The 24,580-nt window shown below is 36.6% G+C and overlaps 1 protein-coding gene across 22 annotated transcripts; it reads left to right on the top strand.

Moving 5' to 3' along the window:
• The first annotated feature begins 842 nt into the window (after positions 1 to 842).
• Positions 843 to 24,305, top strand: LOC124431343 (actin-binding LIM protein 2). 22 transcript variants are annotated; one of them, XM_046979143.1, is made up of 16 exons: positions 843 to 1,049; positions 12,826 to 12,986; positions 13,127 to 13,292; positions 13,816 to 14,056; positions 14,288 to 14,609; positions 15,651 to 15,722; positions 16,046 to 16,232; positions 16,316 to 16,581; positions 16,651 to 16,912; positions 16,991 to 17,074; positions 18,290 to 18,390; positions 18,826 to 18,864; positions 20,010 to 20,079; positions 21,079 to 21,161; positions 22,229 to 22,432; positions 22,509 to 24,305. In XM_046979143.1, the coding sequence occupies exons 1-16, from the start codon at positions 1,046 to 1,048 to the stop codon at positions 22,620 to 22,622; spliced, it is 2,376 nt and encodes a 791-aa protein (XP_046835099.1). In that variant the 5' UTR covers positions 843 to 1,045; the 3' UTR covers positions 22,623 to 24,305. The 22 variants fall into 22 exon arrangements, 21 of the variants coding, with proteins under 21 accessions (XP_046835099.1, XP_046835094.1, XP_046835090.1 ...); XM_046979138.1 differs by lacking the exons at positions 843 to 1,049; positions 18,290 to 18,390 and adding exons at positions 6,629 to 7,026; positions 19,717 to 19,814 and having other exon boundaries at positions 21,079 to 21,119; XM_046979134.1 differs by lacking the exons at positions 843 to 1,049; positions 18,290 to 18,390 and adding exons at positions 6,629 to 7,026; positions 19,717 to 19,814.
• Positions 24,306 to 24,580: the final 275 nt, after the last annotated feature.

Raw genomic sequence — 24,580 nt, 5'->3', positions numbered from 1 at the left:
GATTTCAAGGGGCGCCACTGTAGGAAACGTATTTTTCTTCAAAAAGAAAAAGTCAAAAATAGCGTTTGAATCAGAAATAATTCCAGACGTTATTCTTGATCCGATCTTAATAATCGTGAATTCATTTTAAAGATGAAGATTTATCTTTAAGAGACGGGTTTTATGAATTTTTATCATAGTTTATAAACTGTTCTGGAAATACAGTATTTTCGACAAGATTCTTTTTTAACGAAAATAAAGCTTTCTTAAAAATTCAGTAAGGCCGTCTTCTCGTTTAAAACTTCATCACTTAAATGTAATTTTGTTCATTAAAATCGATCAAAAATTATGCCTGGATGCATTGCTAACGTAGACGATTATAAATCTAGGAGTGGTGAACAATCTTAAATACGTTTAAAATTACATAGAATTACATAGAATTACATAGAATTCGAGCTTCTACGCAAGGTAAGAGATTATAACCAATATATTTTACGTCGAATATACGCATAAGATATTGGGAAGAAAAATAGTATGAAATAGTACGAAGAATAGTACGAAGATATTATGAAACTTGGAATTAAAATCGTTCTACGATTTCGTTTACGAATAAGAAATGAATTTCTTACAAGCGTAATTGTACTATGAGATGTAACAACGAATGAAAACTCTCTTCGCTCAATGAAAATAATAAAATGATATAATCGGGATAATTTCTTTGGGAATAGCTGAAAAGAAGGGGGGAAAAAAAAATTTCATCGATTTTAACGAATGGTATCGAAAATTGTCGAGGGCACCCGAAGATCCTAGTTACGGCGTTGATCTCGAGGGGAGTCGCTGTCGGCGCATGCGCACTGACAGTACACGGCTGCGCCAGCACGCAATGTCGGACGTCGAGCGTTTCGTGGCACCTACGTCTCTCGCGTTTTTCGCGCATTTCTGAGTTAACCCGGGAAGCATCTTTCTAAGCTTTCGCGAACAGTGCCGTAATATGATCGCGTAACTTGGTATATAACGAGAAAACGTTCATTAGGATTCGAGGAAGTACTTCCTGGTTGTCGCGAGGATGGGTGAGTAAAAGGCGGAAATCAAGTGATTCCCGGAGTGCCGGTTGCCTTTTCTGTCTCTCTCTTTCTATCTATCTATCTATCTATCTGTCTTTCTCTCTCTCTCTCTCTCTCTCTCTCTTTCACGTTCGATGCAGCGACGACTTGAACGTGTGCGCGCGTGCCGCGATATCGCTCTCGTTTATGAAAGAGAGAGATAGAGAGAGGGAGAGTAAAAGTCGATCTTCCGTTTCTGTCACTCACCCAACATTTTCGTAGGCGTCAGTGTAGCAATGAGAGAGAGAGAGAGAGAGAGAGAGAGGAACATAGTGATACGCCCCTGCATGCGATTTTCACGCTTCTCTTTCTTAACGGCCGAGTTCTCGACGACGCTTGAGAACTTGTAGAAGAGGAAGAAGAGGTAAAATAAAAATAAGAGAAAGAGGCGAACGTCGTTCGAACGGATCGTAAGCTGCTCGAGCGTTGCCTCGTCGTCGTCGTCGTCGTCGACGACGAAGTCTCTTCAACAGGATCTCTATAAATAGGCGGGTGAATCTGTCGTCGTCGTTCTCATCGTCGATTTGACGTTTTCTAGGGCGAGTCCGTGGCGCGTGCCTGTCGTCGTCGTCGTCGCCGATGTCCGTGGTTTTTCTTTTTTTTCTCTCCTCACTTGGTTTCGTCTCTCTTTCTCTCCTCACTTTTCCTTTTAGTCTCATTTCACTTCGCGTATCGCCTCGCCTCGAAGCGTGACCTGTATTCTCTCTCTTTCTTCTTTTAGTATGCGCTATGCTACCTCCTTTCTCTCTCTCTCTCTCTCTTTCTCCCTACGAAGCATCATGTTTCCTTCTCGACTCGCCTTCCGACCTTTTCTCTCTCTCTCTCTCTCTCTCTCTCTCTCTGGCGACCCCAAGCATAGGTTTTTTCCAACAGCTCAGAGAGAGAGAGAGAGAGAGAGAGAGAGAAGCCTCTTTATGTTTATATTTATTTTTATTCTTACAATCTTGCTCGTATTTTATTTCGTATAGATATCTTTTGAAAGACGATCCTCTAGGAAAGTAAGAAAATATTGTTCCTATCTATATCTCTATGAAAGACTCGATGAAAATTCCCTTTTGCGTTCCATTTTTTCCCTTTTACGATTCCACGCCCTAAACTCGTATAGTACATGATATTCAGTAACTCTTGTCAGACGAAATCGTCTCTATTCGTGTATTAATTTCGTCAAATACATGCTTGAATATAAACGTTTATCGTGAAATCGTCATGTTGATATATCTATGAATTAATCGAAATGATTAGTATAAATTTAATAATCATTTATTCGGCCTGTACAATTTTTGTACGTATCGCGAGGATAAGGGGAAAGGAATTTTACGATCCTCCCACGCGAAAGTCAAGAAGAAAAAAAAAATAGGAGAAAGAAAAGCAAAAGTCTGTCCCTCTTTCTTTCTCTCGCAGCTCGTTTCACACCAGGCGTCCATTGTTTTGCACGCGTCTCGATTTTCGTATGGTCGGCTTTTGAAAGAGAAGAGAAGAGCGAAAGAGGAGAGAGAGAGAGAGAGAGAGGGCTTGTGTAGACGAGTCTTTTCTCTTTCTCTTTTCTCTCGAGGTCTCCCCAATACACGCTCGTAAATTTAACCACGCAATTATGCGTCCCCTCCTACGCGTTGCACGCACATAGTGCCCTCTCTCTCTTTCTCTCTTTTCCTTCTCTTCTGTTGTGATTATGCGCGCGCGTATACGAGTCAAGCACGCGTATGCGCATAGAAAAGAGACGACGTCTACGAGGAGAAAAGGAGGATATCGAAAATTGGGGCTATTTCCAACTCGTTTCTATCGGCTTCAACATATCCGAGAAGATTTTCTTGACGGTTCGTTGACCGATACGATGATTACATACATTAGAACGTATGTCTTTCTGATCATTTCCTTCATCTTCTTCATCGAAAAAGATATTTGTCGAAATCCGACTTGTCGGAATATTAAAAAAGAGGGATATCTCTACGGATTTAATTTCGTATGAAATGATTTGAGAAGCAGAAAAAGAGATGATCGTGCTTTGATATATTAACGAATCGCAATGATTAATGATGATTTATGATGTTCACGAGTATAGATATATCTTTACGGGATTAGAGGTTCTTTGCCAATTACAAGGATTAATCGCATCCTGGAATATCGATGTTTAGTTTTGATATTACAACGGTACCGAGGAATGGTTTAATAAATTATAAAATATGTACGAAAGATATGTTGTAATACGAAACGCTTATTCCCTCTCTTTTTGTTCGATCTCATCCGTAATATGTAACCGAACTTGTAATACGTAAAAATGATTCTCAATAGTATAAGTCGTAATCGTCGCGCTGTTATACGAGCCTTAGAGAAGCCACCGAGCAAATACTTGGAAATCCATCGTGGGCTTTTAAGATATGCAGAACGTGCGCCGGACATTCACGGATGTTATTTATAATTCACGGCATCGTGACTGTCGGCTATCCGCTTTGCGTATTGTAGAGCTCTTCGTTGGCGCTACTTCGCGTCTATCTATCTATCTTATAAATCTTTATCGAGAAATCGGCATATTTTAAATGATCGAAAGTGAAAATAATACATTTACTTTTAATTTCGTGTTAATAGAATGTTTAACGGATTGAATCGTTGGAATCGAGACGACATCGAGATAATATATAAGGCTCTTAATTGTTAGATGCAAATTACTATTAACATATATATATAATCATAATAATTTTCTACTTTAATATAATAGAAAAAAAAAAAAAAAAAAAAAAAACCATCGATTAATGGCTAAACAGGAATATCGAATAATATAATAACGTGAATTTTATCGATACGAATCTATGTTTGTATAAGAGTATCATTGATATAATTATTCGTTAGGTTTCATATTAAATTCACCCTCGTTGTCTCATGCATAATTACTTTTGCAAAACGAACGCACTCTCAATCGTAGACGCGTCGCTGCAATTGGAACGACGATCGACGAGCTCTATTGATTTTTCCTCGCGTGCCACCCTCGCGAGTATCGACACACTTTTGGCACGGTAGAGGGGTGAAGCACCCTCTACCGTAAAGGGACACGCGTTTCATGCTATTTCCCGTTTCTTTAGCTCGAGAAACTGCAACCATTGCCCGATCGATATCGAAGGAGTACTCTGAACTCTCTTCTCTCCTCCGAATGCACCAAACTCTAGACTCTTAGTGTGTGTGTGTGTGTAGGTCTACTGATATCGTTTCGTACTATTACGTGTTCTTGCCCTCGAAAACCAAGTCCGATCCGCTCGATGGAATTTCGTCCGAGTCATTGTTGTTACATTAGAGGAAATATCATTCTTCTATTCATTCATCCGTTTATTCATTTAATTTCGAGCAACTAGAAGGAGTCAATTAAATGACATTTACACGCGAAACGTATACGTAGATTAATAATTAATAACGTTGAAGATGAATTAATGATAATACGAAAAGTATCTACTATCGTTTCTCCTAGTGATTCATTATAAAATCGATATTACATCGATCACGGTTTGTTGTTTCCTACCGGTAGGACGAGGTCCTTCGCGAAGACGCGAGAGTGGATGGAACTCGACTCCGAGATTATGTAACAGATGAGAATACAATATAGTAATGTTTATTGACGGACGGCTGTATAATATTACATGCAAATAGTATAACACTTTCGTAGTCGTAGGCTTGACACACATTTACAGTTACGCGCGTTCTATGTAGAAAATATTCTCTTCTTTTTTTTTTCCTTCCTTCATAATTTTTTTTTCTTTTTTCTTTTCTTACTATTTATCTCGCATTAAAACTTTCAAGTTATCAAGACAAATATAAAATTTGTACTTCCTTAATGAACTTATCTATGCATCGTCTTTAAGTCGACAGAATGAGAACACTCACAAAAGAAAATAAACTTATCTTGGCCAGTCCACGTTATTTTCTTTTTAAACGGATTAAAGCCGTACACGAATTTATTATTTTTTTATTTATATATTTATTCGTTTTTTTTTTCCTCGAATAAATCCAATCTCACGTGCTCGCTCGTAGATAGGTACATATGTGGTAACAATTAGATTGCGATGTCGTTCCAAAGAGTATATATATATATCGTGCGCGTTACGTAAGTTTTGTAAAGGTAGAAGGAAAAGAATAAAAGGAAAAGAAAAGAAGGAAAAAAGGCACAGACAACGATAATACAAACAGGTAGCACAGCAATGGTCTTGAGAAGCTATTGACATTTGTCACGCAATCGTGTGTCTTCTCACTCCCTCTATTTTTACCTTCTACCAATGAGGTAGAACCTTCTGCCTTCGACTCGATTTTTTTCTTCTTCGTTTTTGTCGTCGACGAAATCAGGTAAAACCGTAATTAAAAAAAAAAAAAAAAAAAAAAAAAAAGAAAGAAAAAAAAAAATAAGAATCGCGGCTGGACCACCGACCATTCGTTTTTTCTTGCGGTTACACGCCGTTGCATAACGCCATCCCATAAAATCGGAGCGTTATTAATCCGCATGCTTCGACTTTTCGAAAAACGGCAAAGAAACGCGGTTTTGCGTTTACGACGCTTGCGCAAGTCCAGTCATTGATTCCAAAGTATTTATCACCGGCATCTAATATCGTATAATAACTATCCCGTCTATATAAACTTCTCTTCCTACGTACATACTATTAACTTTTAGAAATGTTAACATCACTCAATGAATTTCGAGGTAAACGTAGTAACGCCAAGAATTAGACGTCGTGTCTATCGTCGTCATCGTCGCCGTCGTCGTTCTCGGCTCATCGAACGGTCACGAGAAGAGAGACAAGAGTTCATTGATTCGTTCGAATCGCGGTTCTACTTTCTACGTCCAACCGTTAACAAAAATAACCTTCTAAGTAGGAACGATACTTAAATTATTCGCAAGCTCGTTCGCTCGCTCATATATGTATATATAGTTTCTCACTTGTAATCGAATACACCGATAAGAACGTGATTTATTCATATAATAATAAATCGAGTAAGAGAATTCGGAAATACGATACAGAGCTAACGTGGCTGAAAAAGAAAATAACATAAAGAAAAAAAAAAAAAGAAATAATACAAAGACTAAATATGTCTATATACCTTGATACTTTTTTCCCCTGTACGGAACTACTTACGACGTAAAACGACTATAATATTATACGATGATACGTAAATGGATTAACTTAATAAACGTTCGATAATCTTTTTACGTTACTCGATATAAACGATCAATTATTTAATATAATTTACTCCTATGCGATATTGCGATAATAGATATAGATATATTAATTAATTAATATTCGCAAATACTGTCGAAATATTTTCGTCAAAATTATTTCTGGAAGATCACAACAATGTAGTTCTTGACGATCCAACATCTACGATAATACTGCGATGGCGAAGGGCATCTCGAGTGGTAGGGATAGACTTTAGAGGTGGGAACAGCTCGCAAAGTAAACAGTGTCGTGACGGTTGACAATCGAAACGTTAATCACCGTGACTCTGCTCTGACGCTTTCAATTCCTTTTGCCGAGAGACCCATTGCCAGTCTACGATCGGCGATCGAGGTAGTTACGTCGTCTTTCCAACGAATCGATCGATTGATTTAACAACGATCGTCACGCGTTTTAACTTTTATATATAATAACCATTATTATCTAATATTGTGATAGATAATAGATAAATAGAGAAGAACGTTTTATAAATCGAAATTTTTTTCTTTTTCTTTTATTTCTTTTTTATCGTTGTATCATTTACACTTTCATATATTCTTCTCTCTCTCTCTCTCTCTCTCTCTCTCTCTCTTTCTTTTTTTTCCTTTCTTTTTTTAACTCGCGTGAAGTTACGTAACCAAGAGGAGAGAGAGGTACAATGAAGTCGAAAACGAGCGAGAGTTTTATAGCGAGTGAAAGCAACGGGGTCAAGAAGGACCAAGCTGTCGAGGAGACCAAGCAAAAACAGTACAAAAAGGGTAAGAGAGAGGAACCGTACGAACAATTGGAAGAGGATACTCCCATTTATTATTTTAAAATACAATTGTGAATTATCGTGCAAATTTTATCGATTAAATGGCGATCTCTTTCTTATTCTCTCTCGCACTAAGGCGTGGTTTAACGTTTTACGATCGCGATAACGACAACTCCAGTGCCATCTGACGTGGATCCTCTCATGGCCATTACGATTTCCTGCGATTTGACACCGTGGAAAGGAAGGAGGAAAAAAAGATGAAGAAATACAAAGTTTTATGAATCGTTTTTCTGCACATATGTCTTCTTGAACGTCTTCTATTATCTTCGTTTTATATATGCAGTACATTTTTATGCGTATTCGTACATGTGGTATAAAAGTTGCATAAAAAGATACATTCGAAATATATACATATGTATATATGTATATATAATATATATATATATATATATATATATATATTATGTTACTTAGCACGGAGAGATACCAAGTTAGCACACGATTTCTCGTGTATCATGACTCGAGACACGATAATCACGAGCTTATTTGCTTTTCGCTCTCGATATTTCCCCGTCACGTTTTCGCTCTTCGTGAGAAACAGCTCGTGGCGATATTCACGAACCCAACAGAGTGCACATGTATAAATTTGAGAATAGAAGAGTATCGTCGAGAAAAAGACAAATAAACGATTTAGGTTCGATCGTTGATGTCATAAATTTTCCACGAGCAACGAACACGTATAAAACGTTACGAGCTATATGCCGTTGGTCTTTTAATTGTTATTTTACTAATCAGTCGTTCAAGTTGTCTAATTAAAACTTTCTATTAGTTTATTCCTATATGTACTTGCATATATACATACATGGCCTTCGTTAAATGCCAATGATCTTTGCAATTCAATTGACTATGAAATAAGAGCAAATTGTTACTTAATGAATTATTAAATTATGATAATATATAATTAGTTTCCATATGTAATATGGTACGTCATCTGACTTTATAAACTGTTACGACGATTGGCAAAATTTTTCTATTCTATATCTAAGCTAAGTAAGCCAGCATATTGTAGATAAGAAACTGGGCAGAACACGTTGAAAATATCGTTTTGATAACGTAGTATTGTTTCGCGATGTAATCGAAAAACATTTTGAAGATAGTAAAGCAAAAACTTCGACGCATCATGTACAAGTACATACATTTGTTTGTTTGTGTGTGTGTGTGTGTGTCTATATGTATATATTTACATTCGTTGGTCATCGTTAATATAATTCATCATCAGCACGTAATCTTATTACAAGGATATCGAGAATAGATTTTTCATTACATTTCGTATCGTTCACTTAGATACAGTTTAAAGTCTGACGATAATGAAAGTTAATACATTCGTTTTATATTTCGTAGCCTAAAACTTCAGAGCATTTTACGATATTCGTAATAGAAATCTATTAACCAATATGAGAAAGATAATGTTATCATTCGTATAATCTATATTGGATATTTTAAGCTGCTTTCAAACCGACCGAGTAACGTTCTTTTTTTTTTTTTTTTCGTATATGTTCTTACACCTCTTCGTCGTCGTCGTCATCGTAGAAATAAGTTTTTTGATTTTTAAACGTTTCGTGTCGGCAAACATTAAAGTCGGTGTAACCAGTTGGTTGGTAGTATCTAATAAATGGGGTTATGAAACTTTGTAGGCTAGAAGCGGTAAAAGGAAACGTGACGTTTAGCCGATACATTAAGGTTAAACGTATTATCTTTATGTATATAAATGATATATGAAGGCAACGAGACGAAACGAGACAGGACGAGACGAGAAGAAGATCGAAAGAGAGCGAACGAGCGTGAGCTTTGACTTGGCGTAAAATTTAATTCTACCATCCCGTTCGCTCGTGGTTATCGCGTATATGTTTGCTCGACGATAATGTAGTTATCGAGATTTAGATCTATGAGATTTTAACGTGCCATTAATGATCCTATGCGAATTTCCTACTTCATTTATCTTCGATATTCCCAAGTATACTTTAGTCTATTATACCTACATTTATTATGTGCATACGCATGCATATATATATACATAATAATTAACCAACTAACGAAATTAGAACGTGTAAGTTTAGGTCGAATTTAATGGACGGTTCGTTGATCTTCTTTGCTATCATCGTCTACTATCGCGTTTCGTGTTTGTGTCACACATCCGCTACTAAACACGCAAATCTTTAAAGAATGTATTACTATATATATCTGTGCTAAGGCTCGAAACTTATTACTGTTCATTTCCCTGTTGAAAATTCTTGTATGCGGGAACAGAATAATCATATTCACTTATTATTTTTATGGCTTCAATTATAATAATTATATTTAGAACAAAAAAGAAAAGTGGAAAATCTATTGATCCTTCACCATACGAGACGAAATAGATCTCTCTCTCTCTCTCTCTCTCTCTCTCTATAGATCGATAGAGTAAGGTCTAAGAAGACGAAAAAGTATCGCAATTAGTCGTGATTTGTAAACATCGTTGATACGATACGACGTCGATTTGATGACCCAGAGCGCGTGTAAATGAAAATGAGAGCGAGAGAGATAGAGAAAGAGAGAGAAACTAAGAGTCGTCGGGGTCGCGCTGCATTTGACCCCACTTTGCGACATCCTATTTAGTCCACTTATGAATCATATTAACATACCGCGACCGAGAACGGTGCATGTAGAACGCCCGAGTTACGTGTCGACGGGAACCCATTAAGAAGAAAAGGGGTGTGAACTGATAGATCTATCTCTACCTCTCTCTCTCTCTCTCTCTATCTTATTTTCTTTACCTCTCTTTTCGTTTCTCACGTCACTCTTCTCTCAAGAGAATCATTATACCTCGGTCTAGAGGAATACGACGCTCTCGAGCATGTAACTCTAACGATAAATTTCATAAAATAAATTCTCCATTTAGTGCTTTAATGCCATCGAGAATTTCGTATATTATGTGTGGGGAGATTATTAAACTGGCCAGATGTCCGGAATTCGTCTCGGATCGTAGTCCCGTTTGAAATATCCGGATGCTTCCCACTGCAACTCTTGTTAACTCTCAATGAGAATTATGATGTGACATGATGTGTGTTGGTCGCTCGTCAAGACGCTTGAAAATTTTACTCGATTCATTCGAAATTCTTTTTATATATATATATATATATACAAAAATCATTCTCTCTCAACGATTTTGAATACATTTAAAGAAATATAATGGAAGAGAGAATCAGCCTACGCGAAGAGAAAGGAAAAGATTTTAAGCTGATGTGTACGGTGACCTTAACTCACGTGATGAACCGATGACGTCAAATACATCCGAGAAGAGCTCTTTCATGATATCACCGCGTATTTTTAAAGGTCTCGATACTAACTTCTCGCCGAATGTTTTGCGATTTCTCTCTCTCTCTTCTTCTTCTCTCCTCTTCTCTCTCCTCTTCGTCCTTTTTGCACACGCCAAAGATCAACGCGGTCACGTTCTCTGTCAGGTAGTAATAATAAGACTACGACTACTTTTCTTACCATTTTCTTGTTTTTAGTCTGTGTCACTTGTCGACAGTGTTATTTTAGTTGATACGTTCAGGCTCGAAGTAATGCAGAAAAAACGATAATAAATCGATGTCGAGAGAGAGAGAGAAGAGGAAAAAGAGAGAAAGAAAGATCAATGGAGTTACTCGTGACATCGTTCTCTCTCTCTTTCTCTCTTTTTGTCATACACATACACACAAACACGCACATATGTATATACTCTTTGAAGGATGACTCAGACTCATTCTAGAAGAGGCGTCCCTTTTATGTACTTACTAGCTAGCTCGTCTCGTCTTCGATGAAATGCCGTTGGAATTCATTAACGCCACATGACCGAATGAGAACGATCTTCCTCTCTTCGGTTGAATACAAGAGCGATAAGTAAATAAAATTAGTTACATTTATATGATGTCATTTGTTCGAATCCAATTCTTGCAATTTAATTAAATCATTATTTTCTATCGAAATATCTTTTTATTTCTTGCTAATTTTCTCGTACTCTCTCGACGTGACGAGAAGTAACTTGCGAGTAACATATATTTCGTTTCTCTTTCCTTGAAGAAAATCGCGAATCGAGAACGAGAGGAATCGTTAAAAGTAAGACGAGAATAACGGGGAAAAGTTGTCGCGTGAGTCATACACCTGTTCGGACGTACATACTTGCGTATATAAATAAATACGTACATAGAATTCGTATATACGTATATAGTAGTCGCCAAGAATCTCGTTAATTTCTTTCGAAAGTGTCATTTATTTGTGTGCTGCACCGATCTCTCGGGAGGATTATTCCGTGCCGACTCGAAAATCTTCAATTTAAATTCCCGTCGTGTATTAAACCCGTTGTAAAATTATCACGCACGGAAATAAATAAAGTGAAAATTTTGGGATATAAATGATGAATAAAAAGAATGATCGTTTCGTTTCCCTTAATAAATATATCTCTCGTCGATCTTTCCTTTCTTATCGTTCGTCTTAATTTTATTATCGAATAACTATGTCGATAATAAAAAAAAAAAAAAAGGAAAAGAAGGAAGGAGCGATTCGTTCGAGTTCTCAACTCGTTCGTAATTTTCTATCGACTCCGGTCATTTGTTTCTTACGGTCATTATTAGGAGATTATACAAAAAAAGAAAAAAAAATGGAAAGAAATAAAAAAAGAAAGAAAAACTAGCCACGCCAATATGTCTAGCGAGTCTAGAAAGTTTCGATAGCGATGTATAGGAATGCTCTAAGAGGAAGCGGAACTGCGGCTCGTAACTTTGAAATGAGCATTCCAATCAGCCGCTTTGACGTTTGGCGACGCTTTCACAATTATATCCTTTTTGATCGTTCTAGCGAATCATAGAACAGCGATTCGAGGATTATCTCGAGAACGTAAAAAAATATTATTTCAGTTCGACTAGGAGTTATAAAAATGGAGTATGAAAATGGAACATGCTCGACAAGATAAATTTTTATTTTATTGTTGCATATAAATATGTTATTGTCATGCGAGGCATCTATCGCATATTTCTAGACGAATTCATTATAATTCTAATTTTCTTTTGCCTTTTAAGAGATCTTATTTAGTATCAATTCACGTTGAGTGCACTTGCATTTTCTTCTCATTGATTGCCAAATAAATAAATAAATGAATAGAAATTATTTCGTATGGGAAGAAGGAGAGTAAAAAAAAAAAAAAAAAAAAAAAAAAAAAAAAAAAAAAAAAAGAAAGGAAAAAAAATAGAAGAACTAGTCGATTATACACGATCGAGTCCGTCGTCGTCAAGTACGAAAACCGCACGGTACTTTATCTAACCGCACCTCGACAAGAAAACCGCGATAAGGTTTATAAAACGAAAACCACTTCCAGCACTAGGAAGGCCTTCACCCGTTTTCGATGGCCGCGGGTCGCGTAAATGTGCCCTGGCAAGTGTCTTGTACAATCTTTTTCTTCTTCTTCTTCTTTCCATATGGCAACCGGTACGACGTCTAACGTGGCTCTGAGTCATACATTGCACTTTTACTACGCTTGGATTAAGTTTGTAACGTAGACCATACTCGACCGGTACGTGGCAAGCATTTCAATCGTATATATCGTATCATGGTGCCATTGATTAAACGAGAAACGAAACACGAGTTTTAGTTATAGAACAAGAATGAAAGGATCCATCGTTGAACGTACAACGCATTCACAATTAGATATCTATCTTTTTGTTTTCGTTTTTGGAGATTGCCAAACGACCATTGACATTTCTTTGTTTTGCTTGGTCTTTTTTTACAGGGAAAACATTTTGCCAGTCTTGTAAGAAGAAGTGTAGCGGGGAGGTATTGAGGGTACAGGATAAATATTTTCATATAGGTTGTTTCAAGTGTGCTCAGTGCAATGCTAGTTTAGCACAAGGTGGCTTCTTTGCTCGAGAGGGTTCCTACTATTGTACGAAGGTAAAGTTTAACGAGTTTTTAAAATCTTTTAAATCTTTATAGAAATATTGAAACGAGATCGATCGATTTTTTGTTCTTCTCTTATTTATTTATTTATTTTTTTTTTTTCTTTTTTTTTCTTTTTTTTTCTTTCCATACAGGATTACCGAGAACGTTGGGGCACGAAATGTGCTGGGTGCGGAGAATACGTTGAAGGTGACGTTGTTACAGCTGGAGAGAAGCATGCCTTTCATCCAAATTGTTTTCACTGTCAAAGATGCAGACAGCCGTTGCTTGGACAAGGAACGAAAGTTTCTCTGGTACAAGGTACGTTCTCTTAAACTTGCGACTACGTAGAAATAAAAAGAAAAGAAATAGAATTCGAGCAGGGATAATATGTCGTCGCATGCTTCGCGAAACGAGTCATGAAATTAGCATAAGCAGTCGTTCTGTTAAAGGCAAATTACCGTTCGGATAAATCGTCGCTCCTTAGTGTTACAAGGTCAATACGTGCGAAGGCTGAAAACTATGTAACGTTACGTAGATTCGTAGGCCGCCGGTAGCCTGTTGTATGATTAGTCATACTTCGGTTACCAAGAAAGTGCAATAATAATCGGCTATCAGCGATAAGAGATCACGCGATAAAACGATTTATCTGTTATCTCCGTAACAAACACTTAAAAATCAAATGCGAAATAGAATTTTATTGTTACATAGGTGCAATAGTCCAACGAGAATAAGATGTTCGTATAATGTGATTATTCGAGTTAAGCGATACAACAGAAGGCATTTACTCGTCGAATGACGGAGAGACCGGATCTATACAATTTTCGTTTCATTGTCCCCGTAGGTCAAGCTCTATGTCATCGATGCGTTGGTATCCCCGTTCGAGAAGCATCGACGCCAGTGGGGAATAGCGGTGGTGGTACTCGAGGATCCAGCGATGCCACGACTGACCCTGGTGCTTGTGCCGGCTGCGGAAACCAATTGCGAGAAGGTCAAGCTTTGGTCGCTCTCGATCGTCAATGGCACGTTTGGTGCTTCAAATGTCATAGCTGCGACACCGTTCTACATGGCGAATATATGGGGAAGTGAGTGAGATCATTTTCTATTGGACGTTTTAAATCTTTTTACGCTCGTACATCTTATTTTATGACAAGTTGGAAAGATATAAAATATAGTCCTTTAAAATTATTACCCTTAATGTATAAGGAGAATTTTTAGTTTTATCAATTTTTGATAATAGACAATATTATGAAAGATATTGGACGAGTATATCGAATGTCGTTGGATCAAAGATATCTGTGTATGTTCGTTCGCAGAGACGGCGTGCCTTATTGCGAGAAGGATTATCAGAAACAATTTGGCGTGAAGTGTGCGTATTGTAATCGTTACATAAGCGGCAAGGTTCTACAGGCCGGTGATAATCATCATTTTCATCCGACCTGCGCTCGTTGTACGAAATGCGGTGATCCGTTTGGCGACGGAGAAGAGATGTATCTGCAAGGTGCGGCAATCTGGCATCCTCGTTGCGGTCCAGGACCAACCGGACCGAACGGTATAGTCAATGGACACGGAGAAGGTGCACATACTCCGCAACACAGAGAATCCGAACGAATTTCCAGTAGCGCCTCGGAAATGCAGGTAACTTCGGTCCGTACGAATTTTCTATTTTCGTTCTACGAACGATCGTTCGAACGAGATCGAGTATCCTTATTTTCGCGATTTACGTAAATCGATATATCGATATATGTATTCGACAAAACGATTTACTTCGAGAGAATCGTGATCTATAACGTGAGATACCGTAAGTAATTATTTTAATACAAATACGAGAGACGTATTCTAGATACTCGGAACTCGTATAAAATGTACAGTGTATGTAATTGTATATATACATATATATATATATATATTAAGAGAATTATCGATTTATATCTTGTATATAAGTGCGTATTGTTATGGGTATTGCTATGTTTTCGATTTTATTCGGCTTAAGCTTTCTTTTTATTTTTTGTATATGTATTACTTGTCAAAAAGCACACGGCGTATCACGTATACGAGCTTTTGCCTTTTTTTTTCTCTCTTTTTTTTTTTTTTTTCGTATTCCAAGTCTCTCCGAAGATATCGAACAAGGCATACGTGTGTGAATTGTACAGGCTGAGAAAGTAATCGAGAAGAATTCTCTTGCAGAAAATACGTTTTGAATGCACGTTGCTATATTGATCATTGGCAATTGCACATTGTATTCAGGTGCATCGATATCGTTCGTTAAATATCATTTCAATGTATGTGTATATTCCATCTCGTTTGATATGTACAAACATACGTACGATTTATTGTTGTTTATCTGAACAAATGTTCATCACATCGAACGTACGCATAAGCATCAGATGGCATAAAAGTAGAATATGCTAGAAATCGAAGAATTGTTCGTATCGAAATAAAGCTTGATGTAATAGCTTTTAGTTATGGTTGTCCTGAAAAACGTATCGCTTTAACATGCATCGTTCAACGTTTTACCCTATTCTTTACGCACGCTTCGATATACGAAGGTACTATTACGTATTATTTGAAAACTTTATCATCTTATCGTACTTTTGATTTTTTATTAAGTTTTTTCTTTTTTATTATTGCTTTCTTAATCGTTGTTTATTTTTTTTTTCGCACGGTCATTGTGTATAGTTTTCATTGCGGTCACGCACGCCAAGCCTGAACGGATCACTCTGCAGCCCTTACAGCAGCCTCAGTCGCAAGGTATGGCCACGTACCATTTGGAACGGTCTTCCTTTATGAGAAATCTTTACATTTTATTGAAATCATTTTGCAATTCGCATATTATTACTATTATTATTATTATCGTTATTATTATCATCATCGCCGTTATTACCATGAGAAATCATTTACGATTTGCGATTTTTCGAAGGAATTCCGTACTCTCCGTTATATTTTTTCTTTTTTTTCTTTCTTTTATCCACTTTACATTTAAATTATGGCGGTGCTGGACAAAAGTTGATCGAAATGAACGAGAAAAAATAATAAAAATTTGAATGTGACGAAGATTTTCTCAATTGCCTCAGTATTATCCTGCACGAACCGGCAGTCCTGGATTGATCCTGAGAGAATACGGTCGAGGGGGACACGAGGATGTATCTAGGATTTACACTTATTCTTACTTGACTGAAACGCCCAGTCAAGGATATCTGAGACGTCCGATACAGCCTTACGACAAACCTCCGACAAGTCCCCACTTTCATAGACCCAGCTGTATGTAAAATTCTATCGTCGATATAATCGTACAGCTATTGTCATCGATATTGATGACGGAATCTTTCTGTCGATTCCAACAGCATCTCGTTCGATAAGAAGTAGCGGTGGACGTAGTAGCAGATCAGGAATGAGAGCATTGGTCGATGCTTTGAGCGAAACTCGGCCAAAGTCGCCTGCTGCTGGAAGTCAGGTTGACAACGACGAGCCAATAGAATTGGCACATTATCCGGATGCTATGAAACCTCCACCTGGTGCTCAACCGCCGATAGAAAGAGATGACTTTCCAGCTCCTCCTTATCCTTATACCGATCCCGAAAGACGTAGACGATGGTCCGATACTTACAAGGTATATATTTCTGATTATATGTAGATTAATAGACTAGTTTGGAGAGTCATTGACGTTCTTTCTGAATAGGGGGTACCCGCATCAGATGACGAGGATGAGGTAGACAACAAGACGTACATCAAAGAGGTGGAGCAAAAGTTGAAGAAAGAGCAGGATGAGTTGAGTAAGATCGATACGGGAATAGCGAAGGTGTTTCTACAGGATCGCGAAAAGGATCGAGAGAATTTGAGACACAAAGCTGCCAACGTTGATCCAAGAAATGCTTCGAGGACGCCATCGGCCGCGAGAGAACCAACCTATAGGCTGCGATACGAGAGTCCCGTTGGAGCATGTAAGCTTCGCGAGCGATACAATAACTTTCAGCTAATAGTTTAAAGAATACTTTCGTCAAAGAAAACTTTTTATGCAGCGCCATCGAGAAACATAGATCATGCACGACCATGGGAAGACGACGATGGTTTTAGTTACAGATCGAGTGGGCCTAGTTACAACGGTGAGTCTCCTTCGATATATAAGTCTATTGGAAAAAAAAAGAAAAAAAAAAAAAAAAAAAAGAAACAATGAAAAAAAAAAAAAAATAGAGAAATCATTTATTCATAACTATTTCATGAATGCATAAGCAAAAAATCATCTCTCATACATGTCCACACGTTCGCACATAAACACTAACATAATCACTCTCTACCGTTTTGCAATAACGTCGACGTTTTATCGACGATTAGAATCCGCGTGAAGATTTGACAAATGGCCAAGGGATAGCCAATTAAAGTTCGATCCTATCACCTGCAAGACTTTGCTACGTGGAATTCACGACGTATCCGGCGTAAGCAAATCTTGCTTTAGGTGGATTAAGGGATCTCGTGTGATCTCGTTAAAGAAAATGAGGGAACAGTACGTGTAACTCGAGCAGGACTCGTTGTGTTGTTTTTTAAGAGCACCAATAAAAAAACCACACTCTCCTATGGACGCCCCATTAATCTAACAGGTGATGTATTCTGCCTCAGCATGCCGTCGACCTACCTCAATGTGCCTGCCTGGCCTCTCTTCTCCTTTTTTAATTTCTATATTTTATTCTTTTTCTTTTTCTTTCGCGTATATAGTTGATTATATAACCATAGGAATAAACATTGCATTTTCTTCTCTTGTATTATTAATTGGCAGCTATATATTTTTTTTGCTCGGTCAAAATGCTAACGACGTTTCTCGAACGACGCCTTGCTACAATTTTTCCTGCATGACACAGAGGGTTTACGAAATGGGAAAAAGAGAGAGAGAGAGAGAGAGATGGGAGGGTGGAGAGGGAGAGAAACATAGATAGAAAATAATAATAGGCTTATCACACACGGACACACATCATACTCCTCGACTTTGTTATCATTGCAATATTGGAAGATAATCGAAGATCTTTTCGTTTTCTTTTTTCTTTCTTTTCTTTTTTTTTTTCTTTTTTCTTTTTCCTTTCTTGATCATCGTATCTTTCTCCTGGCGCATGATACTTTCGCATCCTTCGCTTATCTCATTGGAAACTTTTCAAAGATTAATTCGTATCTTCCAATGTTGAGACATTAAGTACAAAAAAAAAAAAAAAAAAAAAAAAAAGAACAGGCGGCCATCATCTCGTGAGTCACACGCCTCTACCTGTCGTCGTGTCTACCATCGTGTCTCTATTTGTGTTTTTGTGTTTGTGTTGTGTTTGCGTGGGCGGCAGTTGGGAGGTCATCGGCGCGTTCCCCGGCTCCCAGAAACTATCCACCCCTTGGTACTCAACGCGCCTTCACTCTTCCAAACGCCACTAGGCACTATCATTCGGTGAGTCCGAAAACTTTCCAATTCGCTAGCCGTCGAATTCAAGTCAAAGAAGTAACCAGACAATTATAGCCTACGTAGTTAGTAGAGTACTCTTTCATCCTTCGATAGTCGAAAGGAATATTTGTAAAAGAGAAAAGAAAAAAAAAAAAAAAAGAAAAAGAGAAAGAAAGAAGGAAAAGATCAAAGAGAAGAAAAGTAAGAAGTACTTTGACTTGTCTTCGCGGAAGGCTCGCTTTTTTTAGCTTAACAAAAAGAGACCGACTTGCAAAAAAAGAAAAAAGAAAAGAGGAAAACAAAGGTGCCGGCTTTTTTGAGACTGTGAACAGTTTTCGTAGGATTTTTTCTTTTTCTTTTTTTTTTTTTTTTTTTCCTTTTTCTATTATAATTAATCATCAATCATACAATTTATTTGACAAAATTTTTGTTATAAAACAGAAAGTGCTAAACGACCTTCTTTTTCATGGAAGAGAAAAGGTAGGAGCTTATTTTTTTTCTTTCTTTTATTTTTCTTTTTTTCTTTCTTTTTTTTTTTTTTATGACACGAAACGGTCATACCCGTTTCTTTTGATTTTATTACGAAAACGAGAGTGACGTTACATACTATATACGTAGATAGTTACTTGTGCATGATGTAACTAATCAGGTGTGCTCTCTCAATGTCGATTGCGTTTTCCTTTGGGTTTCTCGTGCGTGGGACAAGGATAATAATATTATTAATAATAAATAATAATAATAGTAATAGTAATAGTAATAGTAATAATAATTTCACCGTGACCGCTCTATATTAAAACGTCGGCTCTTTTGTATCGTGTACATTGTTGATGTGCTTCGTAGTTAAGAGATCGTGAACTCGGATAAAAGAAGATAAAAATCGGTATTCGTGGAAGAAAGAAAATTCATTCTAGGTAAACTGTACGATAATTGGATATTTCATGGAAAAACGAAGCCACCGACTACTACGTGAGTGCTGGGAACGATCAGGATTCGTTTTTCGTTTTAACGAAACATCATGGGCTTCGTCCTGTTCGCGTTATACATACACCTGTTTGGCTTACACCATGAATACGATTAATATATCAGTAAAATGAATATACGCATATCTATAATTACGTATATGTGTACTATTTACTTATACCTATCTGTAGGTGCTTGATATAAATGGAAATGACAAAAAAAAAAAAAAAAAAAAAAAAAAAAAGAAATTATTGTTATAACCTAGGCGAACGTTGGGGCATTCGTATGGGAATGAAAGAGTAACTTTCTACCATCCCCTCCTATTCGAGAAACAATTGTAGTAATAAATCATAAATTGACATTTGAAACCAGTTGTGAGCTCTCTTCGGCACATCCCGAAGCCAGGGTACGGTCTGGCACCGCGAAGTCACACCTTCTCCTCGACCGGCGGTTCTGTATCTGCTCTCCCTGTAAGTCTTGCACCGCGTTTACGATCGACCGATCGAACAAAACAAAACAAAAAGAAAAAGAAAAGAAAAAAAAAAAGAGAAAAAAAAAAGAAAAGAAAAGTATCCGCGTTTAACATAAAGAGAGTATTCTTTACGTTCGACCCCAAGTCCCTCGGCCTGCATCTCCTATTAAGATAACGCTTTTTTCTCGTCTAGGGTGATTATTCGTTCAGTGGGATGGGAGACAAGACGCACAGCACTGATTTCTCATCCGGCAAATCAGATAGTGAGTAAAAAATAAGAATGGAAGAGAGGGAGAGGAAGAGAGAGAGAGAGAGAGAGAGAGAGAGAGAGAGAGAGAGAGAGAGAGAGAGAGAGAGAGAGAGAGAGAGTGCGAGAGGAAAAGGATAAACGTGCAAACACACCTTTATCTTTTCTCGTCGAATTATTTTTTTCACACGTAATTTTCAATAATTAATCAATTAATTAATCACTTAGTTTCTTCGCGAGATATACCACGTAGTTGATCCGCTGGGTATTTTCTTGCGGGGAAAAAGAGATTACTTTTTTATTACCTTTTTTTTTTTTTTTTTCTTTCTTATTAATTAGATCTTCTTTCAATCTGCTTATCATTCTGTGCATGCTTTACTAATTCTCTTCCCTGCGAGCTATCGCACTGTCACTGTCGCCTATCACACTTGGTCGTAGCAAATTTCAAATTTGTGTCGTCCTTGATAATGTTCATCTTCGTTCGTTCGAGATTATAAGCTGTCGTGAATAGCTTTCCAAATTCTTTCGTTTTACGTTCTACGAACGACGATTTGTGCTTAGTCGATAGGACGATAAATAATTAAAAAAAAAAAAAAAAAAAAAAAAAAAAAAAAAAAAAAAAAACATATAGATAAGAACGATGCAGGTACCTTGACGAGTAAAAATCAATGTACGTGCATCGGTTTCATTTTCACTGACAATTAAACGAATATTCGTAGACAAGAACCGTGCGAAGAAAGTTTAAATTAAATATAGAAAATCATTCGTAGCAATCATGTTCCTACATTCTCCGCTTGGCTGTAATCAAATGAGGCAATGAATTGCAATTTGGTTTTTTTCTCTTCTTTTACTTTGCATAAAAAAAAAAAAAAAAAAAAAAAAAAAAAAAAAAAAGTAGTTGAGTCAAGCGAGACGAAACTTGGAACATCGTTGACGAAAAGTACACGTAACAAATGGTTTGTGCAATATGGTTTGACATGGTTTTCTTTCCCATTTTTTTTTTCCCCAATTTTAGTATCGACAGGCAGCATCACGGATGTGGATCGACGGGCATTGGTATGTACCACAGCCCCATACTACTCCCGGCAAATTAGCATGGTTTGTAGATTGTTCTTGCAACCCTTTTTTCTTTCTTCGACGCGATACACAATCGTGCATGTTTTTGATTTTGAAGTGATGATAAACCGAGAAAAAATTAGACAGAGAAAATGATCCTCCTGCTGATGAACATATAAATATATTTTGCAATTGTATGTATTACGATTCGTTGAAATATATTTTATCGATGAACATTAATCGATGTTAATGTTAAAGAAGACGGGATAAACGCATTGCACATGTATGATATTGTATATATTGATGTATATTCTTTTTACGAGCGTGCATGTGTTCGCTGTACATTCGCTGAAAATTTTTCTTTCATTCTGCAAATGGAATTTATACATTTCTATATTGCATTTTGATTTTTAATCGAAAAAGAAAGGCGTACGCTAGCGCGATTGCAATGATTTCCGATAATTTGTCATGGTTTTTTTCTTTTTCTTTTTTTTTTTTTGTGTTCGATACTCTGATATATTTGTTATATATATATATATATACACTTGATAATTTTTATTATTTTGACGTTACATTTCGTCGACGTTCGTTGGCTACATATATTTATTTTTGATCTTATCTTTATGGTGCGCGTGTGTCCATATGTATATATATATATACACATGCGCGCGCATACACACACACACATACGGCTTTTTCAAAGAAATGTTTTTAAAAAACATTACTTTTCTTACGAATATTTCTTTTCTTTTGATAATTATGAACGTGGAATTCCAAGATTTCAAGTATCACAGATCATTTTTCTGGAATGGCTGACGTTGTCTTGCACGAGAATACGTAACGAGGTCCACTGATAATTATAATTTATGTGTAAAAACGATATTATAAGCATGATTATCGTCAAACGTATAATATTATTTATTTCTTTGTAAAGATAAACGTTTATATATAAAGAAAAAAAATTATATATAGATATGTGCGTGATATTAAAAATTAAATATGAGAGATTGTCGACATAGAATATCGCGTGTTGATAAAAAGAAAGAAGAGAAAGAAAAAGAAGGAACAAAAAAAAAAGTGTGTAAATATTTTGTTCGATCGTTATACAGAATGATGGTGGTATCCTGCCATCCTCCACCACATACACGGGTGGCCTAGGTTCAGTGGTGGGAAGTCATGGTGGTCATCACGTAAGAAGGTCACTGCCGGATATGGGTGCCGCACCAACCGAACCACCGAAGCTTTATCCTTATCATTTACTCGTTATCACCAATTATAGACTGCCGGCTGACGTTGATCGTTGTAATCTCGAAGTGAGTATATCGAGCGGAAAAAAAAAGTTTGATCGCAGTTTTACAAATAATATTAATTATATAATTCTGTTCTCAGCGACATTTGTCCGACGCCGAATTCGAGGCAGTTCTACAGTGTACTCGAGCTGAATTCTACAGATTACCGCAATGGCGTCGAAACGAGATAAAAAGGCGTGCGCGGCTCTTTTAACTATTACCATTTCTTCTTCGTCTATACATCGCATACGCATACACACACACGTCAATGATAATGTTTCTTCTAATCTACATCGTGTCCGAATCGTCTGATAAAGATCGCTATCGATGATATGATACGTATATCAGTACATCTGTATATCATTAATAGCGAAAGAGGATCAAAGGTCTTTAGAGAAAAATCTATTACTCGTTATATGAATGTATGAAGGAAAGGAAAGAGAAAAGAAAAGAAGAAAAGAAAAAAAGAAAAAAAAAAACGACAAAAAGAAGAAAAAAGAAAACAAAAAAATGGGCACGCATGGAGGAAAGAGCATGACACGAAAGCACGCACTGCCATTTCACTCAGTCAATTTCTTCTCTCAGCAACGAAATTCTCTCTCGGCAGGCAGCTTTTTTCTCTTCGATTTAAATTCATCCTTCTCGTTAGTAACATATTACGCTTTTCGGGATTCGACGAAACGATGCGTGAGAGAATTTAATCGTCGTTTTAAATAGAAATTATCTAATCGCTTCATGTGTCGTGTCGAGTCATTTTGCATGGATTTAATGTGCCCGTAATATACGTCCGATCGATTCCTGTTCGTTACATACATAAATACATACATTATCCTCGTTCGTTTCATCGTGACTCTCTAAATATTGAAAACGGTAGAAGGGTAATTTTACATAGACACAAATTTTATCATATAACTATCCATTCTAATGCCCATTATTTCGCCGTAACAATTGCAATGGCCCAGCGAATAATATGATAGAGATGTGCTGAATTATTTTAAACAGATACAATACGCATATTGTAAATAGTGAAGAAAAGAAAAAAAGAAAAGGAATATTGGCACGAGAAAAGAATGGAATATTAGAAGATACATCGCTCGGACAAATAAAAAATATAATAATAAGAGAAAGAATATAAACACACATACACACGAAACACGCTCATAATATTTGCGACATGTTACGATACAAATTTGCTATTATCTATAAGTTATATATATATATATATACATATATATATATGAGCTATCATCATTATTATTAATTTTTATCTCTTACTATTACTATATTTTAATATTAAGCGAAACTTTAAACGTATAAAGTTATAGTTAGTTAGGTGGTTCGGCTTGCCGAAATCGGTGCGAGTGCGTTGATATGAGTAAAATAAAAAAGAAAAAAAAAATAGAAAACGCAAATCGAATATAGTCTATGACGTACGAGCTATATTAGATTTTTAACTTGTCATTGTTTTACAAGAAAGAAAACACAACAACAACAACAATAAAATACATATAAAATATTGCGCGATAGCGTAGGCAGTGTTCCTGTCGAGAATTATATATATATAATATATACATATATATATGTGTATATATATATATATATATAGCGTTTCTTAACGTATTCTCTATTATATTTTCTAAAGAAGAAGACATGCTCTAGTAAGGGGACGAAAAGGCACGCGATAAATGAGAATAAACTCGAACTTGAAACCCTTTTGCATGACTTAGAACGAACGTTCGCTCTACATTAGAGTGCAAAATCTTTAAGAGAACAAACTTAAAATTCATTCGACATCGCGTAGCGAGAAGGAAATCTTTTTACATCGAACATATTCGAATAATTCGAAGTCAGCATCGATTATAATTAAAAAAAAAAAAAAAAAAAAAAAAAAAAAAAAGAAAAGAAAAAGAAAGGAAAAAGAAGTTACATAGTAACGTGAAAGTAAAGGATTAATTCAAAATCGAGTTCTCATCGTCGCATTCACGTATGCACATACATAAAGTACATATATACACCAAGGGAAACAAGTTAATAACACATGTGACGCACGTGTGAAGCGTGCTTTTCATTAGGAAGAAAAAAAAAATATCGCCTCTTACCCTAAGTCATGTGCCTATGAAGGAAGAAGAGATGATGATGAAGAAGAAGAAGAAGAATGTTCGTTAGAAATTA

Source organism: Vespa crabro, chromosome 21, assembly GCF_910589235.1.
Source record: "Vespa crabro chromosome 21, iyVesCrab1.2, whole genome shotgun sequence".
NCBI lineage: Eukaryota > Metazoa > Arthropoda > Insecta > Hymenoptera > Vespidae > Vespa > Vespa crabro.
Note: the sequence above shows the minus strand (reverse complement) of the source record. Positions and strands in the feature narration are given on the sequence as shown.

Coding starts and splice junctions, on each gene's coding strand:
- LOC124431343 (XM_046979133.1), top strand. CDS start 6,927: ATGAAGTCGAAAACGAGCGAGAGTTTTATAGCGAGTGAAAGCAACGGG. Junction 13,293..13,815: donor GAAAGTTTCTCTGGTACAAG/GTACGTTCTCTT, acceptor TTGTCCCCGTAG/GTCAAGCTCTATGTCATCGA. Junction 14,057..14,287: donor CATGGCGAATATATGGGGAA/GTGAGTGAGATC, acceptor GTTCGTTCGCAG/AGACGGCGTGCCTTATTGCG.